The sequence below is a fragment of the Giraffa tippelskirchi genome, chromosome 7 (assembly GCF_054371585.1).
Source record: "Giraffa tippelskirchi isolate mGirTip1 chromosome 7, T2T-mGirTip1v1.2.pri, whole genome shotgun sequence".
NCBI lineage: Eukaryota > Metazoa > Chordata > Mammalia > Artiodactyla > Giraffidae > Giraffa > Giraffa tippelskirchi.
The window spans coordinates 82,634,078-82,658,443 of NC_137281.1; the positions used below are offsets into that span (position 1 = coordinate 82,634,078).

General features: G+C 36.7%; 1 protein-coding gene and 1 non-coding gene across 7 annotated transcripts in view; both read left to right on the forward strand.

Annotated features, from left to right (window-relative positions):
- GLCE (glucuronic acid epimerase) overlaps positions 1-24,144 on the forward strand; it is a 115,107-nt gene extending 90,963 nt beyond the window's left edge. For all 6 annotated transcript variants that reach the window (XM_081511917.1, XM_081511921.1, XM_081511918.1 and 3 more), the window contains 3 exons: positions 10,550-11,145; positions 16,911-17,156; positions 19,907-24,144. In XM_081511917.1, the coding sequence (XP_081368043.1) occupies positions 10,550-11,145; positions 16,911-17,156; positions 19,907-20,931 (1,867 nt within the window). In that variant the 3' untranslated portion in view covers positions 20,932-24,144. The remainder of the gene's footprint in view (positions 1-10,549; positions 11,146-16,910; positions 17,157-19,906) is intronic.
- On the forward strand, positions 16,111-16,183 carry TRNAG-UCC (transfer RNA glycine (anticodon UCC)). The gene has a single exon. It is a non-coding gene; the product is annotated as a tRNA-Gly (tRNA).
- Positions 24,145-24,366: the final 222 nt, after the last annotated feature.

The window sequence follows — 24,366 nt, forward strand, 5'->3', positions numbered from 1 at the left end:
TTTTAACATCTGTAAGCATAAAAAATGGTTTCTAAAAACTTCCTTGTTATTGAAGGAACCTGTAATGTCAAGAAAATGGTTTTGTCTTGTGCTGAGTCCTAGCTTCTTCTCTTTCAGTGGTTGCAGAGCACTAACTCAGATTCCGTCCCTGGGCATTTCCTATAAACCAGTAGCTGATTCTACAGCTTGACAAAAATAGGGTTTGATTTTTCAGCAAGAATACTTTGGTAGAGGTGTGAACTTTCATCAGGAAATGTCTGATAGTCTTTTTTTTTTTTTTCTGTAAGGTTAATCTATGTGTTCAGCTGTTGTCAGCTTGATCCAGTTATCATAAAGTTCTGCATTAGCAATCCATCAAATAGCTTTAGCAAGCGCTGAAAGTAATTCTTTCATTAGGGGCTGCAAAATGGTGGTATTCTGTTAGCCCTTCCTAGCATAGTACCTGAAATATTTCTGTTAAAGAAAATCTTGCCCAACAACTTGGTTATCCCTATAGAGTTCGTACAGGAGAGGCAGCATTAGTTCTGTCCAGAGTTTATGCTGAAAATGATTATCAGTACTATTGAGGAGGTCAACCCTGCTACCTTCATCTATCTCAAACCTTCAGGAGACATATTTAGATTAACGACAACAAATCACACTTGAGTGATAAAGAAAGTTGTTCTTTTTTGAGGGTATAGGGGAAAGATTACAGGGAAAGGAAATATTTAAAGAGTAGATTTACCTAGTGGCTCAGATGGTAAAGAATCTGCTTGCTATGTGGGAGACCTCGGTTCAGTCCCTGGGTTGGGAAGATCCCCTGGAGGAAGAAATGGAAACCCACTCCAGTATTCTTGTCGGGAGAATCCCCACAGACAGAGGGGCCTGGTAGGCTACAGTCCATGGGGTTGCAAAGAACTGGACACATCTTAGCGACTAAGCACATACAGGTACTGTACATACTTTCAGTTACTGAAATCAAACTCTGTAAAGAAGTTCTTGTTATCACTAGCATATACTTGAGGAAATAGTAGTTTTTAACTCTGCAGAAGAAAAATTGTCAGCAAGCACATAATGGGATTTAAACCTAGATTTACCTGGCTTCTAAGCATAGGTTCTTTATATCAGACCACAACAGTATATTATCTGACTCCAAATCACTATTTATTTTCTCACCAACTAGATAAGAGCAGAATTAGTTGCCCTTGGTTTATGCAGACATTTTAAACTACTGGCTTTATGCAGCAGCTTCTGAAACTAAAATTTGTTTCTGAAAAGAGCTTCTACATGTATTCAGTTTAATTCTCTCTAGCAGTAATATAAAGAATTCTGAAAGCAGTAATTTAAAGAACTAGGATAGGAATGTTTTTTAAAGAGCAAAGATCAGCTTTGTATCCAGAAAAGCTGAACAGCTATCACGTAGCTCTAATGTCCTTTGAAGTACTGTACAGTACTTAACTAAAAAAGCTCTCTGCATCTTCTAAGCAAGTGTCAAATGAAGCGTATGCTATGTAAATAAATCAGTTCAGAAAGGAATACCAGGCTTCTCCAGCTGTATAAGATTTCTACCCTCATTAGGAAAGCCGAGAGAAAGAAAACCTAATGATGTGTTTACTCTGCATGGTTCATGCATAGGAGGACTTTACTGGACAAATTGGTAGAATTATCCTAAGAAGTTCTACAGAATAGAGTTGCTGATAATAAGTTTTTATCAAGTTTGGTGTAATCCTGAAAAACAGGAATAACAGAAGGGGAAAGAGTCATCAACTTGCTTACTTTTACAGTAATTTTAAACAACCATAAGGCAGAAAGATAGAGTCTTGGCCATGAAGAAGAAGTGTATGTGGAAGAAATTAGCAACCAAGCTGATTTTCAAATGTGAGTAATTATTGGGCTGACTGTGACACAGAAGTAGTAGAATGCAGTTTTGAGCTCCTGCACAAAGCAATGCAGTAAGAATCACATTGGAAAAAATGGTTGAGAGAATGTGCCAACAGGAATCATGTGAGAACAATCTGTCAGGTTGTGAGACTACTGTGAAATTCGATCAAATACTTGCTAGTCAACTTAATGTTTCTCTAATGTTTATGATAAAAAGAAAAATGAATGTTCCAGCCCTTTGCCAGTGTATGATCTTTTGCAATTAAAAAATAAACATGGTAAGGTTAGCCCCCATGTTTTAGACTTCTCTTAAGAGATAGCAGAATAGGTGGACAGGAGACAAGGAAAGAGGGACCTTTACAAAAAGGGAAGGAGAACATACACAAATAACAAAGCCCTAGTGTATAGCACAGGACTTCCCTGGTGGCTCAGTGGTAAAGAATCTGCCTGCCAGTGCAGGAGATTTGGGTTCAATCCCTGGGTTGGAAAGATCCCCTGGAGAAGAAATGGCAACCCACTCCAGTATTCTTGCCTAGGAAATTCCATGGTCAGAGGAGCCTGGTGGGCTGTAGCCCATGGGATTGCAAAAGAGTCAGACACAACTTAGTGACTAAACAACAACGGTGTAGCACAGGTAACTATATTCAATATCCTGTAATAAACCATGATGAAAGTAATATATACATATGTGTAACTGAATCACCATGCTGTACACCAGAAACACAGCACTGTAAATCAACTATACTTCAGTCTAAAAGGGGGGCGGGGGGGGGAGCAAGAGACAAGTAGTTTGGAGTCTTACTGATGGAATCACATCTAAGAGTATTATCTCAATTTTCCAGAAGAAACTGATATGAAGTCAGTTGTTGACTCAACCATTGCCCACTGCTTCACTTCTGTGAATCTCGGTTAACTCACCAGTAAAATAGGACTAGTACTATTTAGCTCATAGGTACCTCATAGAGTGGTCTTTAGGACTAAATGAGATATGAATATACTTAAAAATGTGGAAATATTACTTCTATCTTTCTTCTTGCAGAGAATGTTACTGATTTGTTCAAAGTCACAATGTCTGAAGTCTAATAAAAGATAAAGTTGGAAATTGAAACTAGATTAAATGACTAGAACTCAATTTCTAAATTCTTAGTCCAGTGTTTGCCATTATACTACATTTTCTATATACTCCACTATGTATTATTTATCCTTTTACTACTACAACATGCTAAATTAAATAAAAACAAAAAGTATGTCCCAAATGTTATGTAGTGCCCTCCAAATTTCTTCATCTCTAATTTCTAATAGATGGTTCATATTTTAGATTATTTAAGACTAAGGAATCCATGAATTAGTCACTCAACAGAATGCCAGGTACTCAAGATAATGCCATATTAATCCAAATATTCTAAAACTAAACAGGTTATAAACATGAATGTTTATAGCAGTTTATTCATAATAATCCAAAACTGGAAATAAACTAAATGCTTATCAACCGGTGACTGGGTAAATAACTATGGTTCATCTATACAATGGAATACAACTCGGCAATAAACTGATGCCTGATATCACCAATAACATGGATGAACCTTTAAAGCATTTTGCTAAGAGCAGGAAGCCAGACACAAAAGTCTACTTAATATGATTTCATTTATATGACATTCTGGAAAAAGAAAAATTATAGGGATAAAAGATCAGTAGTGGCAGAAAGGGAATGACTATAAAGGGGCATGAGGGGCTTTTGGAGGGTAAAGGAAGTGTTTTAGATTCTGATTATTATATATACATGAAGATTGCCAGGAGGAATATCAATAACCTTAGATAGGCAGATGACACCACCCTTATGGCAGAAAGTGAAGAGGAACTAAAGAACCTCTTGATGAAAGTAAAAGAGGATAGTGAAAAAGCTTGGATTAAAACTCAACATTCAAAAACCTAAGATCATGGCATCCAGTCCCTCACTTAATGGCAAATAGATGAGGAAACAGTTTCCCACGGAAACTGAGAGACTTTATTTTCTTGGGCTCCAAAATCACTGCAGATGGTGACTGTAGGCATGAAATTTAAAAAACACTTGCTCCTTGGAAGAAAAGTTATGATAAACCTAGACAGCATATTTAAAAACAGAGACATTACTTTGCCGACAAAGGTCTGTCTAGTCAAAGCTATGGTTTTTCCAATAGTCACGTACGATGTAAGAGTTGGACCATAAAGAAAGCTGAGCACCAAAAAATTGATGCTTTTGAACTGTGGTGTTGGAGAAGACTCTGAGAGTCCCTTGGACTTCAAGGAGATCAAACCAGTCAATCCTAAAGAAAATCCACCCTAAATATTCATTGAAAGGACTGATGCTGAAGTTGAAGCTCCAATACTTTGGCCACCTGACACAAAGATCCGACTCATTTGAAAAGACCCTGATGCTGACAAAGATTTAGGGCAGGAAGAGAAGGAGATGGCAGAGGATGAGATAGTTGGATAGCATCACCAGCTCAGTGGATATGAATCTGAACAACTCTGGGATATAGTGAAGAACAGGGGAGCCTGGCATGCTGCAGTCTATGGGGTTGTGAAGAGTCAGACATGACTTAGTGACTGAAGAACAACAGCAACAAAAATATCAAGTAATGATAAATTCTATGAAGAAAAATCAAGAACCTAGAGAAGATGGGGTGAGAACTCCTACTTAGGATAAGGTGGTGAGAAAGAGTCTCTCTAATAACATAACTCTTAAGCAGTGACCTGAAGAAGTAAGGAAGAAAGCCAGGTGGATATCTGGGGTAACAAGTTTCCAAGTAGAGGAGATGGCAAATGAAGCACCTGATTTCGAGCATGCTTGACTGTCAGTGTACTCACTTTCCTTCATACTTAAAATGTTACAGTGTTTCATAGCACATTCTATATAACTTCTTCTTTACAGTTGGTGTGTTGTTGCATTATTGTGTTTATGCCTATGTTTCCCACCAACCTGGCCTTTAGGGACAGGAATTGTGCCTTACCTGCCACATGTTAGCTGCTGAATAGGTACCAATTGAACCAGTTTGATTATCTATTGAGCAACTATGATTCCTTCTGTTTACTTGGTACCAAAGGATTGAAAGGGTTGAAAGTGTTAGTCACTCAGTTGTGTCCGACTCTTTCGTGACCCCGTGGACTGTAGCCCATCAGGCTCATCTGTCCATAGAATTCTCCAGGCAAGAATACTGGAGTAGGTTGCCATTTCCTTCTGCAAGAAATCTTCCTGACCCAGGGATCGAACCTGGATCTCCTGCATTGCAGGCAGATTCTTTACTGTCTGAGCCACCAAGGGAAACCCAAAGGATTACAAGAATATCAGTTGTTAGATATGTAAATAAATAAGAGAAAATAATGGGCAGGCAAGCTTTGGTCTACATTATTCAGACGAAAGAAAAAGCCAATAATTTCTGTCACTGAACTCCTTTACAAATTTATTTAAAGGTTGTTCTTAACTGAAATATGACCTTCACAGTTTAAAAACTCATGGTGATATCCAGTTTTCATGTTTACTAAATTACTCTAATGGTTACTTGAAATATTCAATTAGGAAAATGAATTTGAAAAGTAAAGTATCAGGAAAATTTCTTTGAATTGTAAATCATTTTGGAAGAGAACTGTTTGCCCTCCCAAAGGGAAACTAAGTTATATTTTGCTTTACTTAATTTTTAACGGTTTCAGCAAATAAGTTACTACAGTTTCTGTTTGATGTTTACTGAATGTTATTTCCTATTTTAGATCTCTAAAATTACTAAACTAAATATTATTGTATTATGTCTCTAATGAAATAAATATTTAAGATCAGCAGTACATAAGCTTTCATGGTTTTTGGATTTATTTATTGATTTACTTTTTTCCCCCTTTAACTTGAAAGGTTAATCTAATTCACAGATGTAGCAAAGGCTTTAAAATGAGTAGGAAGCTTATTACTACTCAGCAGACAATCCTGGTTTTAGCTTTTAAAGTTACTATCACTTATACTTAGCAAAATGTCAATGCAGTCTACTTTTCAAAATGTAAAAGTTTTCTATAATCTGAGAAACATAATAAAATTATTGCACTTACCTTTAGATAAGCCTATTTGGTAGTTAGTACTGCATGTCAATACTCAGAGTTTTCTTTCTCTCCATCCTCCCCTCCAAAAAATGTCAGTGACTGTTTTGAAAACTAAATATTTTAACTCAAAATTTACATTTAATATTTTAACTAAGTGACTTTGACCTTCTTAATTTTCTATTGTATGGTTTTAAAAAACAGTAAATATATTCATGGAAAATTAGAAAATCATACTATATGTGCTATTTTGTAACCTCATTTTTTCAGTGTTAACCTCCATATGTCCTTCCATATTTTCTTCTTACCAAGTCCGTAGTCAAATTTCCCAGCTTCAGACCAAGTTTCACATCTGGTTGTTATAGTCCTTAAGTCTCTTTTTAAAAAAAATCTAACCCAATTTCCTTTCTCTTTTCATACCATTAATTTATTGAGGGGATGGAGCCAGTTCTCCTGCAGGATGTTTCATTTTCTAGATGTATTGGTTGCATCTGCATTTAACTTGTTCCTCTGTCCCTTGTATTTTCTGTTAACTCAAAGTTAAATCGTAGGGCCTAAGAGATCCAAGTTAAACATTTTTGTCTGAGATATGCAATAGGTTATGTATTTTTTATTTTAACTTATCAAGAGGCACAATACCTGGATGGGTCATCATTAATGAGACTGAATTTGACTACTGACTTAGGGTGATGACTGATCCCTTCATTGTAGAGTTTCACCTTTTTCTCCTTGTGACTGGGAAATAATGTACTTGGTGTTACTTTGTGCACAGTAGGAATTATTAAGTCCCTATCAAACATATGCCTAGGTATAATACTTGCCTAAATTAATAATTGCATGAGGAATCATATGCTAATTTTCTGATTTAAATTTTTTTCTTCCACATTATTAGCCACACATTTTCTGTAAAATAGAATATTTTATCATCTGGGACTATTGGTTTGTTCTCCTGAAAAGACTAGATAAATAAATTCTTTCACTTAGTTACATATTTTTACCAAAAAATGACATAAGTATCTTTTCTGGCTTTCTCCTTTTCTGAATGTTATTATAGACTCATGTATTTTTATTGATTCACCATTTCAGTCAATGTCAGTCATAATTCTCACAACTTTGACTTAATGGGGAAGGGGGACCTTTCAGAATGATTTCTCTGAGAAGCCTTGGTTGTTTTTATTTTTTTTCCTTATTGCTTAAAAATCTGGATATAAAGGTTGTTGGAAGTTTTTAATTTTGGTTTTTATTTATTTTTCCATCATGTGCCTCATCATAATGGTAGCCTGCTAGTTCCATAAGCAGGTCTTTTGGGTCACTGAGGAAGAGTGCATCTCAAAGAAGGACAAAAGCTTTATATTTCTGTTTAAACTGGTCTAAATGTTAGGTATAGCTGACATAATTCAAAAGTTGCCACATAAATGTTTTTAATGGAGGGCTTTTTTTTTTTAATGAAACATCACTTATTATCAGTTTGGCCATGCTGCTATATAAGGAAATCCTCAATTTATAAATACATGACTTATGAAGATTTGCTTGTTCCACACTTCTTTTTTTTGCATTCAACATGTTTTTTCATAGTAAATGCAGATGATAAAATATATTATTGGATTCCGGCTCTTACAATCTGTGTATGATTTCCAAGTTGGATCAAGCCCATATCTTTGCCTCCCTTCCCTCCTGTTGCCCCACTGAAATAAAATATATAGAAATAAGAAATGAAGTCAGTAACAAGAAATGGGAAGGTTACCATAGAATGATAATTGAACATATTTCTGGATTTCTTTTTGAGTACTAGAAGGCACAGCTCTACCCTCCTTCCCCTTACCACTCTCATCCCTGCAGTTGAACTGCAGATAGCTGGCATGTATGCATGCTAAGTTGCTTCAGTCATGTCCTACTCTTTGTAACCCTATGGACCGTAGCCCACCAGACTCCGCTGTCCATGAGATTCTCCAGACAAGAGTACTGGAATGCATCGCCATACCCTCCTCTGGAAGATCTTCCCAACCCAGAGATTGAACCCACGTCTTGCCAGGCTTTCTTTAGAGAAATTGGGAAAAGCTAAGGCTTCTAGAGTACAAATTATGTCCCCAGAACAAAAGAAAAAGTCATTTTCATTCTGGCATCTAGAGGGCCTGCTGGATCCCACCCACACACCCTAAAGGAACAGTACCACTCAGCCTGTACCTAGCCCACACAGAGCTCCTCTCTGGAGAGAAGTCTAACTAGAAATCAGACCATCTTCACAATAACAGAGGAAAGCTGTGTTGGTTAATGAGTCATTCAAGCCTAAAGATGAGTGAGTAACCAAAGATCACAAGCGTGTCAGGAAAGCTAATACTGTGAAAGAGACTAAAATAACCAGGAAAATTACCACTAAAGAAAATAGAGATTTCAGAAAGAAACTTACAAGAACAGAACTCTAACATACTGAGAGCTACAAAAGGATGCTACATCTGTTAAATAAGAATAAGAACCCAAGGTTTCAGATTGAAAGAGTACACCACCTGCTGACATAGTGAATTAAATATCATACTGTAACACATTCTTGTAAAACTGCAGAATTCCTAGGGTGAACACAAGATCCAGAGGGAAGTTATGTACAAAATGACAAGTATCAGACTGAAATCAGACCTCTCATCAGTAGCTGGTAATGCTTTAAGAAAGTAAAATATTGCCTTCAGCATTTAGAAAGAAAATGATATGCAGCCCAAGGATTCTATATCCTGCCAAACTATTAATCAAAGGTGAGAGCAGAATAAAGTTGCTTTCAGACATGCAAGGGCTCAGGGTTTACCTTCTCTTGGAATTAAAAGAAATGAGTGAATTACACATTCATCATCAGCTTTCCTGACAAACAGAAAATCGTTATGTAGTTTTTCATTAAAACTTTTCTTTTAACAGTTTGATTTTTTAAAAAAATCTCATTGCTGCCAGAAGGGTTTATTGAGAGGAAAAGGGGAAAGAAGGATTACAACCATAAAATGAGTAGTTGTGGATTTACACCATGAAATAAATTAGAGCTCTTGTAGCAAACAGCAATAAGCCTACTCTCTTTACTTTCAGGGTACTGAGATATTCCATATGTTGCACATATAACTAACCTATAGTTTTCCATATTTCCCAATGACTCCAGCAACAAGCAAGCCAGGACTACCTATATATAGTCACAACTGGTTGGTATACCACAAGACTGGTAGGGGTGACAGCAGCATCATCTTCTCCCATCGTGACTGGAATGACATGATCTGGCTTATATTTAAATGCATCGTTCTGAGTGCTATGTTGAGAGTAGACTTTGGGGTAGAATAGTAGATCAAGGGTAAAAAGCAGGGAGAGCAGTTTAGACATCATTACAGTGTGCTCAGTCACACGGCTGTGTCCAGCTCTTTGTGACCCCATGGACTGTAGTTTGCCAGGCTCTGCTGTCCATGGAGTTTTCCAGGCAAGAATACTGGAGTGGGTTGCCATTTCTTACTCCAGGGGATCTTCCTGACCCAGGGATCAAACCCATGTCTCCTGCATTGGCAGGTAGATTCTTTACCACTGCAACAGCTGGGAAGCCCCCATCATTGCAGTATTCTAAGTGAAAGATGGCAGTGGCTCTACTATGGCGTTAACAGTGGAGTTGGTGGAAATGATTAGAATCTGGATATAATTTAAAGGTAGGGCTAACAGGATTTCCTGACTGGTTGGATTTGGGGTAAACAAGGAAGGACTCAGTATTTCTGGTCTGACCAGTAAAACAACAGGTTGAGGGGTAAGCTTAGGGAATAAATTTTGAATGTTATGTTTCAGAAATCCATTTGACCTCCAAATAAAGATGTCAGTTACTTGGATTGGCACATACACATGTATGCCTGCGGTTCTGAAGAAAGATCTGGCCTGGAGATAGAACTTGGGGAAAAGTCAACATATAAATTGTATTTAACACTATGTGATTCATGGATGAAATCACCTGGGAGTGAATAGAGATAAAGAAGAGGTCTGAGGACTTGGACCCTAAGGCATTTCAACATTAAGATTCAGGGAGATGAGAAGGAATGATCAAAGATGACTAGGAGGAGCATCTAGTAGGATACAAGGAGAACCAAGAAAGAATGGTGCCCTGGAAGTCAGGGAAGAAAGTGTTTCAGAAAGGAAAGAGTCATTTACTATTTTATGCTCCTGAGAGGTAACACAGAATGAGCATTGTTGGATTTGGCACCATGGATGTCAGTGTTTACCTTGACAAGACCTGTTATATTTTTTTCAAACAGCTACGCAGTTGTTAGGACAAAAGCATGTATTAAGTTGTTGGAGCCCACCTACTTCATAACTGGAAAGAATAGGTATTTCTTTTGACATAGAGGCTTTGTGAAAAAATTATTAAGAATCCAAGGGAGGCACAAACAGGGAAGGTTTGGGGATCTTTGCTTTAGAGGATCGTGCTAACTGAGCATTTTAAGAAGGGGAAGCACCTCTTGCCTTCTGTCTCTGCTGAAAAGTTTGAGTTAGTAATTTTAAGTGTGATCAGATTACATGCAGTTAATAAAACTGCCCTAGTGTGGTGGTTCGATATAAAAAAGTAAACCTTATCCTGTGAAATGTCAGTAGTACATCTTTGTGTGAATTTTTCTTCTTGCCTCCATAGGTATGGTCTGAATATGCGTTGCTTGGCAGCTCGGGTCAACTATAAGACTTTGATTATCATCTGCGCACTCTTCACTTTGGTCACAGTACTTTTGTGGAATAAGTGTTCCAGTGACAAGGCGATCCAGGTTCCACGGCACTTGAGTAGTGGCTTCAGAGTGGATGCCTTAGAAAAAAGAGCAGCAGCGTCTGAGAGCAACAACTATGTGAACCACATGGCCAAGCAGTCTGAGGAGGCCTTCCTTCAGGAACAGCAGAAAGCGCCTCCTGTTGTTGGAGGCTTCAATAACAATGGGGGAAGCAAGGTGTTAGGGCTCAAATATGAAGAAATTGACTGCCTCATAAATGATGAACACACAATTAAAGGGAGACGAGAGGGCAATGAAGTCTTTCTTCCATTCACCTGGGTAGAGAAATATTTTGACGTGTACGGAAAGGTGGTTCAGTACGATGGCTATGATCGGTTTGAATTCTCTCATAGCTATTCCAAAGTCTATGCACAGAGAGCCCCTTATCACCCTGATGGTGTGTTTATGTCCTTTGAAGGCTACAATGTGGAAGTCCGAGACAGAGTCAAGTGCATAAGTGGGGTTGAAGGTTGGTATCTGTCTACTCCACTGCATTTTTCTATCCGGATTGTGTTGAGGAATAAGTGACTTTAAGTGTTAATTACAAAGCAAGTACTTACACAGCTTATTATCAAGAGACCTATCACCACTCTGACTTAGCAGGAAGGAACAGGTTAAACCTGAACCTTGGACAGCTTTCTAGATGGTGGTTTAAGGGCTCCAATAACATCATACCTGATTAAATAGGATTATGCCATTAACCTGCCCCAGAAACTAAAGTTATCAGTAAAGTCAAGGCACAGCATCTCCAGAAATTTTGCATTAAAATATACAGTTATTATACTATGAGAGGAGATGGGAAAGGGAGACAGACCATCCAGCGAACCCATCAATGTACCAGTGCCATCTTGTTATCAGATTAGCCAGATATCTCAGGTTGAAGGGTTAAAGTTCTCAGAACAAGATAATACATAGTACCATTTTCTCTGAACCTATATTGGAACTACTACAGTCTGCTGTATATATTGTCTTTCCTTGTCTTTAAAATTTGGAGCACGGAAGGTTCCTTATGGATGTTTTGGAATTTATATTTCAAACCTAGAATTGATCAGAAAGCCAAACTGAATTTGACTTTAAAGTATATAATTTAATCAAAGGAAAAAACTTAATGTGTTTTAAGGTTGCTTGGTTTGAGTTTTATTTCATTCTTCTCATTTTCTTATAAAAAGTAATTTTCATATCTTAATATTTTAATTTTTGTAATATCTTTACAGAATGTTTAGTAGAAGGAAGGGGCCAAATTCATATAGATTCTTACCATTCAAGATAATGATTAACATTTTTGTATATTCTCAGAAGGTCTTTATACCTAGGTATATGTTTTAACATAGTTGTAATGATATTTATTGTGCGGTGTACAAGAGGGTAATAGTTTGTTAGAGACTTGAAAGTTCTCCATTGCCAAACCTTTTTTCCCCTAGTAGTTTTTAAAGATGTGTAAGCTTAGTAGGTGCCTAGGTGCTAGAGAAAAAGTGAAAAGCACCTATAACCACTGTTAATATTTTGATGTTTTTTCCAATCTTTTTGTTGTTGTTGTATGTATACATTTTTTTAAACAATTTAGAATCATGCTCTGTAGTCGATTTTGTATTTTTTTCCCCTCAACAGGATTATTTCCTCTTGTTATTGAATATTTATTGAGCATTTTAAGCACTACTACTCATAATCAGGACATGCCATAAAAATGTACGGAATAATGTATGGAACCTTGCTCTTTAGTTGGACAGTTAGGTCATATATTTTTTGTCATTATATATAATGGTGTAGATATTCATAGTTAATCATTTACTATTTTAAATGTATTCTCAGAGTTGTTTCCCTAGGAAATAAATTACCTTGCCAAATAGTATCAATCAATCTTACCAAACTATTTTCCAAGAAGGTTGACCCTATTCATGCTTCTGGTAGCAGTGTATAAGGGTACTCTCTTTTTTTTTTTTAATTAATTTATTTTAGTTGGAGGCTAATTACTTTACAATATTGTAGTGGTTTTTGCCATACATTGACATGAGTAAGCCATTGGTTTACATGTGTTCCCCATCCTGAACCCCCCTCCCACCTCCCTCCCCATCCCATCCCTCTGGGACATCCCATTGCACCAGCCCTGAGCACTTGTCTCATGCATCAAACCTGGACTGGTGTTCTGTTTCATATATGATAATATACATGTTTTAATGCTATTCTCTCAGATCGTCCCACCCTCACTTTCTCCCACAGAGTCCAAAAGACTGTTCTATACATCTATGTCTCTTTTTCTGTCTCGCATATAGGGTTATCGTTACCATCTTTCTAATTCCAAATATATGCATTAGTATACTGTATTGGTGTTTTACTTTCTGGCTTACTTCACTCTGTATAATCGGCTCCAGTTTCATCCACCTCATTAGAACTGATTCAAATGTATTCTTTTTAATGCCTGAGTAATATTCCATTGTGTAAATGTACCACAGCTTCCTTGTCCATTCGTCTGCTGATGGACATCTAGGTCGCTTCCATGTCCTTGCTATTATAAACAGTGCTGCGATGAACATTGGGGTACATGTGTCTCTTTCAATTCTGGTTTCCTCGGTGTGTATGCCCAGCAATGGGATTGCTAGGTTGTATGGCAGTTCTATTTCCAATTTTTTAAGGAATCTCCACACTGTTCTCCATAATGGCTGTACTAGTTTGCATTCCCACCAACAGTGTAAGAGGGTTCCCTTTTCTCCACACCCTCTCCAGCATTTATTGCTTGTAGACTTTTGGATAGTAGCCATTCTGACTGGCGTGAAATGGTACCTTATTGTGGTTTTGATTTGCATTTCTCTAATAATGAGTGGTGTTGGGCATCTTTTCATGTGTTTGTTAGCCATCTGTATGTCTTCTTTGGAGAAATGTCTGTTTAGTTCTTTGGCCCATTTTTTGATTGGGTCGTTTATTTTTCTGGAATTCAGCTGCAGGAGTTGCTTGTATATTTTTGAGATTGATTCTTTGTCCGTTGCTTCATTTGCTATTATTTTCTCCCATTCTGAAGGCTGTCTTTTCACCTTGCTTATAGTTTCCTTTGTTGTGCAAAAGCTTTTAAGTTTAATTAGGTCCCATTTGTTTATTTTTGCTTTTATTTCCAATATTCTGGGAGGTGGGTCATAGAGGATCCTGCTGTGATTTATGTCAGAGAGTGTTTTGCCTATGTTTTCCTCTAGGAGTTTTATAGTTTCTGGTCTTACGTTTAGATCTTTAATCCATTTTGAGTTTATTTTTGTGTATGGTGTTAGACAGTGTTCTAGTTTCATTCTTTTACAAGTGGATGACCAGTTTTCCCAGTACCACTTGTTAAAGAGACTGTCTTTCCTTCATTGTATATTGCCTCCTTTGTCAAAAATAAGGTGTCCATAGGTATGTGGATTTATCTCTGGGCTTTCTATTTTGTCCCATTGATCTATATTTCTGTCTTTGTGCCAGTACCATACTGCTTTGATGACTGTGGCTTTGTAGTAGAGCCTGAAGTCAGGCAGGTTGATTCCTCCAGTTCCATTCTTCTTTCTCAAGATTGCTTTGGCTATTCGAGGTTTTTTTGTATTTCCATACAAATTGTGAAATTATTTGTTCTAGTTCTGTGAAAAATACCATTGGTAGCTTGATAGGGATTGCATTGAATCTATAGATTGCTTTGGATAGTATACTCATTTTCACTATATTGACTCTTCCAATCCATGAACACGGTGTATTTCTCCATCTATTTGTGTCCTCTTTGATTTCTTTCATCAGTGTTTGATAGTTTTCTATATATAGGTCTTTTGTTTCTTTAGGTAGATATATTCCTAAGTATTTTATTCTTTTCGTTGCAATGGTGAATGGTATTGTTTCCTTAATTTCTCTTTCTGTTTTCTCATTGTTAGTGTATAGGAATGCAAGGGATTTCTGTGTGTTAATTTTATATCCTGCAACTTTACTATATTCATTGATTAGCTCTAGTAATTTTCTAGTGGAGTCTTTAGGGTTTTCTATGTAGATGATCATGTCATCTGCAAACAGTGAGAGTTTTACTTCTTCTTTTCCAATCTGGATTCCTTTTATTTCTTTTTCTGCTCTGATTGCTGTGGCCAAAACTTCCAAAACTATGTTGAACAGTAGTGATGAGAGTGGGCACCCTTGCCTTGTTCTTGACATTAGGGGAAATGCTTTCAGTATTTCACCATTGAGGATAATGTTTGCTGTGTGTTTGTCATTCATAGCTTTTATTATGTTGAGATATGTTCCTTCTATTCCTGCTTTCTGGAGGGTTTTTATCATAAAAGGATGTTGAATTTTTTCAAAGGCTTTTTCTGCATCTATTGAGATAATCATATGTTCCTGCCATCATGAAACATTATTTTTTAATCTGTCATTTACAAAGGGATCTCATAATTTGTTTCTGTAGCAATTAGTAAGGTCAGGTATCTTTTTCATATTCTTTTAACTGTTATAGAATGGCCTTGATTTTCTTTCCCCTCTCTTTTCGTTGTAATTAGTGTTGTTTTTTTGGAAAAATACATTGTAAGACCTTTTATATATATAGCAAGGGTAGTAGCACCTTGTTACATTTGTTAAAGTTATTTTCTTTAATTTGATTGTCTTTTCATTTTACTTATGATTTGTTAGTTTTAGAAATTTTTAGCCCTGTTTATTAAACTTAGGAATTTTAAAAAAATTACTACCTTTATGCTTAGAAAATCATTTGCCATGCCATGATCAGCTATTCATCTTTATTTTCTCTAATAGCTTTATGGTTTTGTGTTTTTACATTTAACTTTTTAGTCCCTCTAAGCTGATTTATATTTTGGCAAATGGTACAAAGCCAAGGCCTAATTTTAGATATTTTTTCCCCCTAACATTTATTGAATCTTCTTTCCCCTGCTGATCAATGATACAATCTTTATTATTATACTAAAATATTTTAAAACTAGAGTATATTTCTGGCCTACTATTCTGTTCCATTGATCGATCTATCACTTCTTAGGCCAATTTCACATTATCATAATTATTACCCATATAATAAGATAGTATAAGCCTTCCTTTTACTCAGTGAAAATCTTTTGAAAAAAGAATTCTACCCTTGAAGATAGAATATTGAAGTTAAAAAGCTTATCTGCAGCCTAGGTTTCTTACCCTATATGGTCCCCAATTCCTTAAACTATTTTGAAACTACACCAAAACACATATGGTTTTATAAGTTCCTGGTTTCTGCTGTGCCCGTCTGTTGCTTGTTAATTTTATTTTAGGACTCCAAATAGGAGTTTATCTCTCAACACATGCACCATGATGCAATAATAAAATATTCTGTACAGTGTGGTATTACTGTATTTCCCATGTAAGAAATTACTAAACACTCATACCAAACATTTGAAGTTTTGCTTAGAACTTTACAAGAGGTAATCCATTAATGAATTTATCAAAAATCTATGGTTAAGGAACTTCCCTTGTGGTCCAGTGGTTAAGACTTTGCACTTCCAATGCAGGGGGCCTGGGTTCAATCCTTGGTAGGGGAACTATATTTCACATGCTGCAACTAAGACCTGGGACAGCCAAATAAATAAAAATAAATGTATTTTTTTTTTTAATCCATGGTTAAATATACAACCGTAATTCATTTTTTTAAAAAAAGTACTCCTTATTCTCAGGAATTACATTTTGACATGAGGGATATGAGAAAGAATTGCAAATTGTTTATACTTTAAGTTGCCTAGTCATAGCTGGCTTCTTAAGCAAATACTTTAACCATCTGATGATATAGTTGCTAGACCAAATCCTGACATTGGAGGGAAAGATGAATATATAATTAACTTGACTGTTAAGTACAGATGTTAAGAAAATTTCAGGTTTAATACTCTAGAATAAAACAGGTAATTGTTAACTATCAATATATGTGTTTAAATTGTATAGAACTTGAATGATGAAATAGAATTATGAAAAATGACATCTATAGCTATGAGCAAGAGTAGTGCTCATTAAAAATCAGTCCTTAAAAGATAATTTACAACAATGCATTGTTATCTGTCAACAAATAATGAATGAGAGTGAATAAACATTTAATTTTGGTTTTCATTTCTGGTTAATTGGTACTATTTTTAGTAATTATGAAAACAGTGTAATAAGGAAGCTTTAAAGTTGCTGGATAACCCTGTGAGGTAAAACAGTGAAGAGTGGTATTCAGAATAGGATTATGAATGTCTGGAGATAGTTATTTATTAGTTATTTATTTTGTTTATTTTATAGGTGTACCTTTATCTACACAGTGGGGACCTCAAGGCTATTTCTACCCAATCCAGATTGCACAGTATGGATTAAGTCACTACAGCAAGAATCTAACTGAGAAACCCCCTCACATAGAGGTATATGAAACAGCAGAAGACAGGGACAAAAACAGCAAGCCCAATGACTGGACCGTGCCCAAGGGCTGCTTTATGGCTAGTGTGGCTGACAAGTCAAGATTCACCAATGTTAAACAGTTCATTGCTCCAGGTGAGTCCTGCTTTATGTGTGTTTGCTAATTTTGTTGATTTATGGCACTTGATACTTCCTTAAAATGGTTTTTACGGTTGTAAAAATCACATTAGCAAATGCCTTGATATTACATATATAAAGACACAAATAGTGTCACTCAAATGAAATCTAAAAAAGGATCAGCTTAAAAAGTTCAAGGTTATATAAGGAATATTTACTGTGTGAAGAGCCACAAGAACCAGGTTACTGCACGAGGGCTTTCTCCTTCCAGAGATCTGTATCCCACAGGAATGAAGTCCTCAGTTTATTTTAATATTTCAGCACAGTATTCATCCTTTAATTTTCAAACATTTTACAATAAAGTAGAAATTTTTCTTTCTAGAGAGAGCCATCCTTTCCTTTGCCTATTTTTTACCAGTAGCTTTTTATTTTTTCAAGCTAATATAGCATTACCAACCAGGCCTGCTTCCTATGTGGAATTTTGTTAATGTGCTAGATGGTTTCAAGCTTCATACAAAACCATTTCATTAATAAAATCTTTTATAAAATCAAATTAACTTTATGCAACATTTCCCCTTTTACTAAGACAGTCTCATTAATTGGGATGTAATATATTTCTCTCCACTAATCAATATCCATGAGAATTAATGAGTTCATTAGTTAAAAAGACAATGGAATAATTTTAGTTAGCACCTCAGGCTTAGTTTTCTGTGGAGAAATGTTGTCAAGAACAGAACTCATCCTCCCTCCCACCAGCCTTGCCAGTTGGTAAATAAAAAGAGAGAAAAGGTTAGAAGACCTTTTCTGTATTCTCTCCTTGTCCTTTATTGATGGCTGTGTAATTCACAGACCTTGAAAGCCACAATACAAATCTACTCCTTCTAGATGGCCTTAAGTAATGGATTTATGAGTGCTTAATGCAGTGCAAATAATGAGTGACCTTTAGGTTTTTTTTCTGTGACTAAAACTTCTTTTAACTTGTGGCATTCTATGATATTCTAGTCCACAGAACATCTTTGCCTGTTGTAAAACAACAAGCTTGGCTGGGTGAGAAAGTACGTGGAGATGTTTAAGAATATTTAGCTTATGGCTTGTAGCAGGAAATGCTTAGATTAAAAAGGACTTTTGATTTTGGGTGCATCTAGAGGGCTTATTTTTACACTGATAAATAGTGTAGTCTGGATTAGGGTGGAAAACAGCAGCCCTAGTCTTGATCTCCTCAAGGGCTGGGAAGCTTTTTAGAACCATCTTTTGAATTCTGTTCTATTTAGAGCAGTAAAAGAAACTGAGCATATTGTAACCAAACAGTAGCAGCGACAGGAAGAAGAAGAAACATTTTGTTGTTCGATTTCTTCTTCCTGCTGCTGCTACTGTTTGGTTTTAATATGCTCAGTTTCTTTTATTTGTAGAAGTCAACTTTCCGAGAGTCAGCTGTCTTCATACTGTAGATATGCAAGAGAAATTTCCGGTTTGACTATTTGCCAAATAGAACAACAGCTCTTACTATTTTTTCAGTCTCTGAAACCTTTGGCTTCAGAATTATCATCATCGTTTTTTACTATGTTCCAAGCCACTATCCTTTTTCTTTTTAATCCTCACAGTTTCCTTGCAAAGTAATATTATTTCTACTTAACACATGAAGAAACTGAGGCTCAAAAGATGTATCTTGTTGAACATCTCAAAGCTAGTAAGTGGTGGAGTTAATAATTCAGACTAGGTTTGTTTAACTCCAAAACCTATGCTTTCCCCTCCATCTCCCCCAGTATTCCTCACTTTTTGTTGACTACAGCAGTCCATTGCTTAACTTCCAGAAGTTTTATTCACAATTCCAGTGAATGTCTGAAAACAAACCTATCATTTCCAACAATGATGGGTGATTAAGAGCACGTACTTTATAGAGCCAGACTAAACAACCTGGGTTCAACTCTTTGTACCTTAGGCAAGTTACTCAACTTTTCTGTCTTTGTTCATCATCCATAAAGAGTAATAATAGCACTACTCTTGTAATTGTTATAACAGCTAAATGAGTTAATGTGTAAAGCACTTAGAACATAGTAAATACTTACCAAATATTAATTAAATAAAAAATTTTTAGGGAGTTCCCTGGCAGTCCAGTGTTTAGGACTCCATGCTTCTACTGTAACGGGCTGGGTTCAGTTGCTGATGGGGGAAATATGATCCCACAAGCATGAAGCATAGCCAAAAAAAAAAAGTTTTGAAATTGCTTTTCAAAAAGTCACTCAAAGCATCATTTGATGTAAGTCTAAGATGTTCTCATTCTCCATACAACTTCCATAATTGTCTGTTCCATCAATTCATGTCTAACCGTTCTTTTCTTCTAGCCTCTTTCATGTAATACTATGTGTTGAACCACCTTTTGGCTATTTTTTTTCTTTTTGTAGAATAGGTATATTAGACAGTCATTGATTATTGATCAACCAATTTTTGATCTAGAAAAGGCAGTTTGACCACAGTACCTTAGCTATCTGCTAAGGCCATTAACCCCTCTCATGTAAACTAGACAGGGCAAAAGGTAAAAGAGCTTTGGTCTGATGCTCACAAGCCATCGTGGACTCAACAATTCTGCCATTTGTTTATGGTTAACTTAGTAAAAATAAAAATTAAAAAAATAATAATCTGACATATAAAATATTGATGTATTAATTTTGTATGGTCAGTGGTTATCAAGGATGAATTGCAAGTGACTTTTAAATACAGAGACCTTCTATTCTAACCAGTATTTTTTGGTATATTTTTTTCCCCTACAGAAACCAGTGAAGGTGTATCCTTGCAACTGGGGAACACAAAAGATTTTATTATTTCATTTGACCTCAAGTTCTTAACAAATGGAAGTGTGTCTGTGGTTCTGGAGACGACAGAAAAGAATCAGCTCTTCACTGTACATTATGTCTCAAATACCCAGCTAATTGCTTTTAAAGAAAGAGACATATACTATGGCATCGGGCCCAGAACATCATGGAGCACGGTTACCAGGGACCTGGTCACTGACCTCAGGAAAGGAGTGGGTCTTTCCAACACAAAAGCTGTCAAGCCAACAAGAATAATGCCCAAGAAGGTGGTTAGGTTGATTGCAAAAGGGAAGGGCTTCCTTGACAACATTACCATCTCTACCACAGCCCACATGGCTGCCTTCTTCGCTGCCAGTGATTGGCTGGTAAGGAACCAGGATGAGAAAGGCGGCTGGCCAATTATGGTGACCCGTAAGTTAGGGGAAGGGTTCAAATCTTTAGAGCCAGGGTGGTACTCTGCCATGGCCCAAGGGCAAGCCATTTCTACATTAGTCAGGGCCTATCTCTTAACAAAAGACCATATATTCCTCAATTCAGCTTTAAGGGCAACAGCCCCTTACAAGTTTCTGTCAGAGCAGCATGGAGTCAAGGCTGTGTTTATGAATAAACATGACTGGTATGAAGAATATCCGACTATACCTAGCTCTTTTGTTTTAAATGGCTTTATGTATTCTTTAATTGGGCTGTATGACTTAAAAGAAACTGCAGGGGAAAAACTCGGGAAAGAAGCGAGGTCCTTGTATGAGCGTGGCATGGAATCCCTTAAAGCCATGCTCCCCTTGTACGACACTGGCTCAGGAACCATCTATGACCTCCGGCACTTCATGCTTGGCATTGCCCCCAACCTGGCCCGCTGGGACTATCACACCACCCACATCAATCAACTGCAGCTGCTCAGCACCATTGATGAGTCCCCAATCTTCAAAGAATTTGTCAAGAGGTGGAAGAGCTACCTTAAAGGCAGCCGGGCAAAGCACAACTAGAGCTCAGAACCAAAATCCTACGTCAGTCTCTGTTGTACACAGAAACTAGAGGCTCTATGTCAGCAGAGCATAGGCACATTTTAAAAGGTTGTATACTAGGTTTTTGTGGATTACATCAAAGTGATAAATGATCCTTAAAACCAGTCTTCTGAGATAATTGCATTCCATGGGTTTAGTGTTTAGAATGTCAGTGACATTTAGAGCAGAAAAGTGTTTAGTCAGTGGGCTGAATGAAGGTATTTAACTTGGCCTTGCTTATCACCCTGTTCAGTTCCACAGGTAGTCCAGTTCTCTTGATTTAGGAAAGACAATGGTAAGTAGCTCTTAATGGCCAGCTGTCCAGCACTTGTCTGAAAACTTAGTATGGGGCTCTTTTAAAATGTGGTTATTTATGTTTATGTTGAAAGCAGACTTTAAAAAAATAATGTGCTAAAATACAGTAAATATGTACTTGTAGCCTGAATAGTGGACTGTGTGCAACTTTAAAAATGATCTTTCTTTTCTATAAATTAATTTCTTAGGGGTGGATGAGCATTTGTTGCATTTGTTCAAGTTGTTATATATGGAGAATATTTTGAATTTATGGTTTTCTTGAAGTGTGTAAATTAAAAACACAACCAGTGTTCAGGCTTCACAGTTATATAATGTAAGCACAACTAAAATGAAACTTGTTGACTGCACAAGAAATTACAAAACAGAACAAAAATGTTATCTGTTTTATGAAACAATCTACAATCAGTAAAGATTTGATAATCAGTATACCCCTCCTCTACTCCCATTGTGGTGGTTTCTTTTTGCCACTGTCTCAAATTTTGTATTTCGTTTCAGACTACACTCGAGAGTTTTGTCTATTTTGGGGGGACATTTTGGGGACATTTGGGAAATTTTACTATAAACCTAAATTTGGGGAGGAGGTAGTAATTTTAATAAGTCCACTACCACTGCCTTTTCAAGATTTTTTCCCCCTTTGAAGAAAAATATTAGGTCAGATATTATAAGGGTTGTAGCAGATTTTTTTCCTACTTAGATCATTCTTGGTCTACAGCTTTCCAAACTATTGATGTACACAAAATACATAGTTTTGGTGTAAGCTTTCCAAACTTTTCTGTATTGGTGTTTTTTCTTTGCAGTTTTTAATTTTAAATTATTTCAGCTCTTGGATAAAAGTGATGCTACTATATTAGCTGTACATGTGTAATCAGACCTTTATTTCGGTTTTATATCCCACATACCTCACATAAATAGGCATCATAGCCCTCATACCCTGGGCAGTGTCTGTTCTAGGACTTAGGCAGTAGATCAGAACTGAGGGAGGTTGATTTTGCTGTCTCTGTTTTAGTATATGACAATACATTAAATCAGTACAATAACTATACAGATTGGAAATCTGAGATCCCATACTTTCAGAGGACAGAGTCTGACACATACAGTGCAGTGTGTGTGTGACCTATATGAAATGCACATCAAGAGCGAGGTGGGCACCTGCCTGCCCACTGCATCTTGACTGAACTCAGCCTGCCAACACCACTCAGAAATGGGAAAATACATATATCCCTTTGTGCAAAATATATGTTTTATCAGCAGCCGGAACGAAGACCTACAACTGACATGAAAGTGTTAGTCGCTAAGTCGTGTCCAACTGTTTGTGACCTCATGGACTGTAGCCTGCCAGGCTTCTCTGTCCGTGGAATTCTCGAGGCAAGAATACTAGAGTGAATAGAACTTCCCAACCCAGGGATCGAACCTGGGTCTCCTGCATTGCAGGCAGAGTCTTTACCATCTGAGCCACCAGGGAAGCCCATGGAAACTGGCCATGGAAAAGTAAGTTGAAACTCCCAGTTTATATGACCACAAGTCAATTTTGCCACAACACAACAGTTATGGGGTATTAGGTTTCCCCCTAGCTGTTGACCTTTGTAGTCTTCATACATTAGATGTCTCAATAAGAATATCTAGACTCCTTTTTTTTAATTTTATTTTCAGCTCTCAAAAATAAACTTTCTCTAGTCTGGAAGTCCTTTTTACTCCATTGTATTTGTTATTATTTAGAACAGTCCAGATTTCTGCCTTCTGTTTGCATACTGCTACTTCAGATTGAGGGAATCAGTGAAAACAGTATGGTACTGCTTCTGTGACAAATATCAGTGCCTTAACAATGTGGCTGTCTTTTCTCACTGAAAATAGACATTTTGATCTAGAAATGGCATTGCAATTTCTTTGCTGTTGGTCTCATACTGCCTTCCATGTTGCAACAGCAACTTGATTTTTCCTGTAATCCCAGGATTTTCAAAGAGGGTGAGTTGAACCTGTAGCATCCCTGGCAGTACAAACCAGTGGATCTCAAACTTTAGAATGCCTCAGAATCACCTGGGAGCTTACTGAAATACAGATTCCAGATATCCAGTAAATCTGTCTGTGAAGCATGGTAGTCTGCATTTTTAAAATAAACATTCAGGTAATTCTGAAGTAAATGATCTGAGGGACATATGTGGGGAAACATTGCCCAAGACTATCCGTCATTTTTGTTCCTAAACACCTATGGAGTTTTCTAGGATTTTAAATCATGCAAAATGTTTAGTCTGAGATTAGAGAGAATGGGGAAGGTATTTTGTCATTTTTTTTTAAATTCTTTAAATTTTTCCTTGTTCCAAGATTATGGGTATTAGTTGTTTACACTTATCTTGAGTTAGCTTTGATGTTTAATTAAATCTATTGCCACTTCAGTTATAAAACCAGCCAAAAGTTTCCAGATAAAGGTCAAGTTTGACCCTTTCAGAGTTACTGTACATAAAGGCTTCATCCAAAAACCATCCAGTGTATGTGAGCAAATAGGAGAAATGACACACAAGCACAACTCTTCAGATGTGGCAGTCCTTTTTCTTTATAGGTGTGCAAAATTTCACTGAAAGCTGCTATTTTCATCCTCCTTGTGATTGTTTTCCTTGTTTCTCCATTGTACGTGTGGGTTATAGACCATGTGTTAAATATGCAATAAAGTGTTTACTGGATGCCCTTCTGAAGGGTAGTCCTTTGTAAAGCTGTACAGACTTTGCAGTTTAAGCACAATGTGCACATGTTAGTTTTATATACAGCAAAACTTGATTTTTTGCAGATGGAAAGGTATTTTGTTTCTATACAAAGTAAATGGATTGTTTGTGCTTAATGTAAAGCTGCTTTATATAATTGTAAAATAAAGTTTTTATCTTAAAAGAACTATACCTGGATGTTTCTCTTCTCTGTTTATTCTAAGATTACTTGAGCCCAGCAAGCAGATTTCTGACCATTTTCTGTTCAGTTGGTGGCAACTAGTCAGGCAACAAATGTTCGTGAAAGGTGTATGAGACCCTTAAAGACAAATTGGGGAATATCATATGGGCCTTCACCCTAAGGAAGTTTAGTCCTGGGTGGGGCAGTGGAGAACACAATGTCCATAAA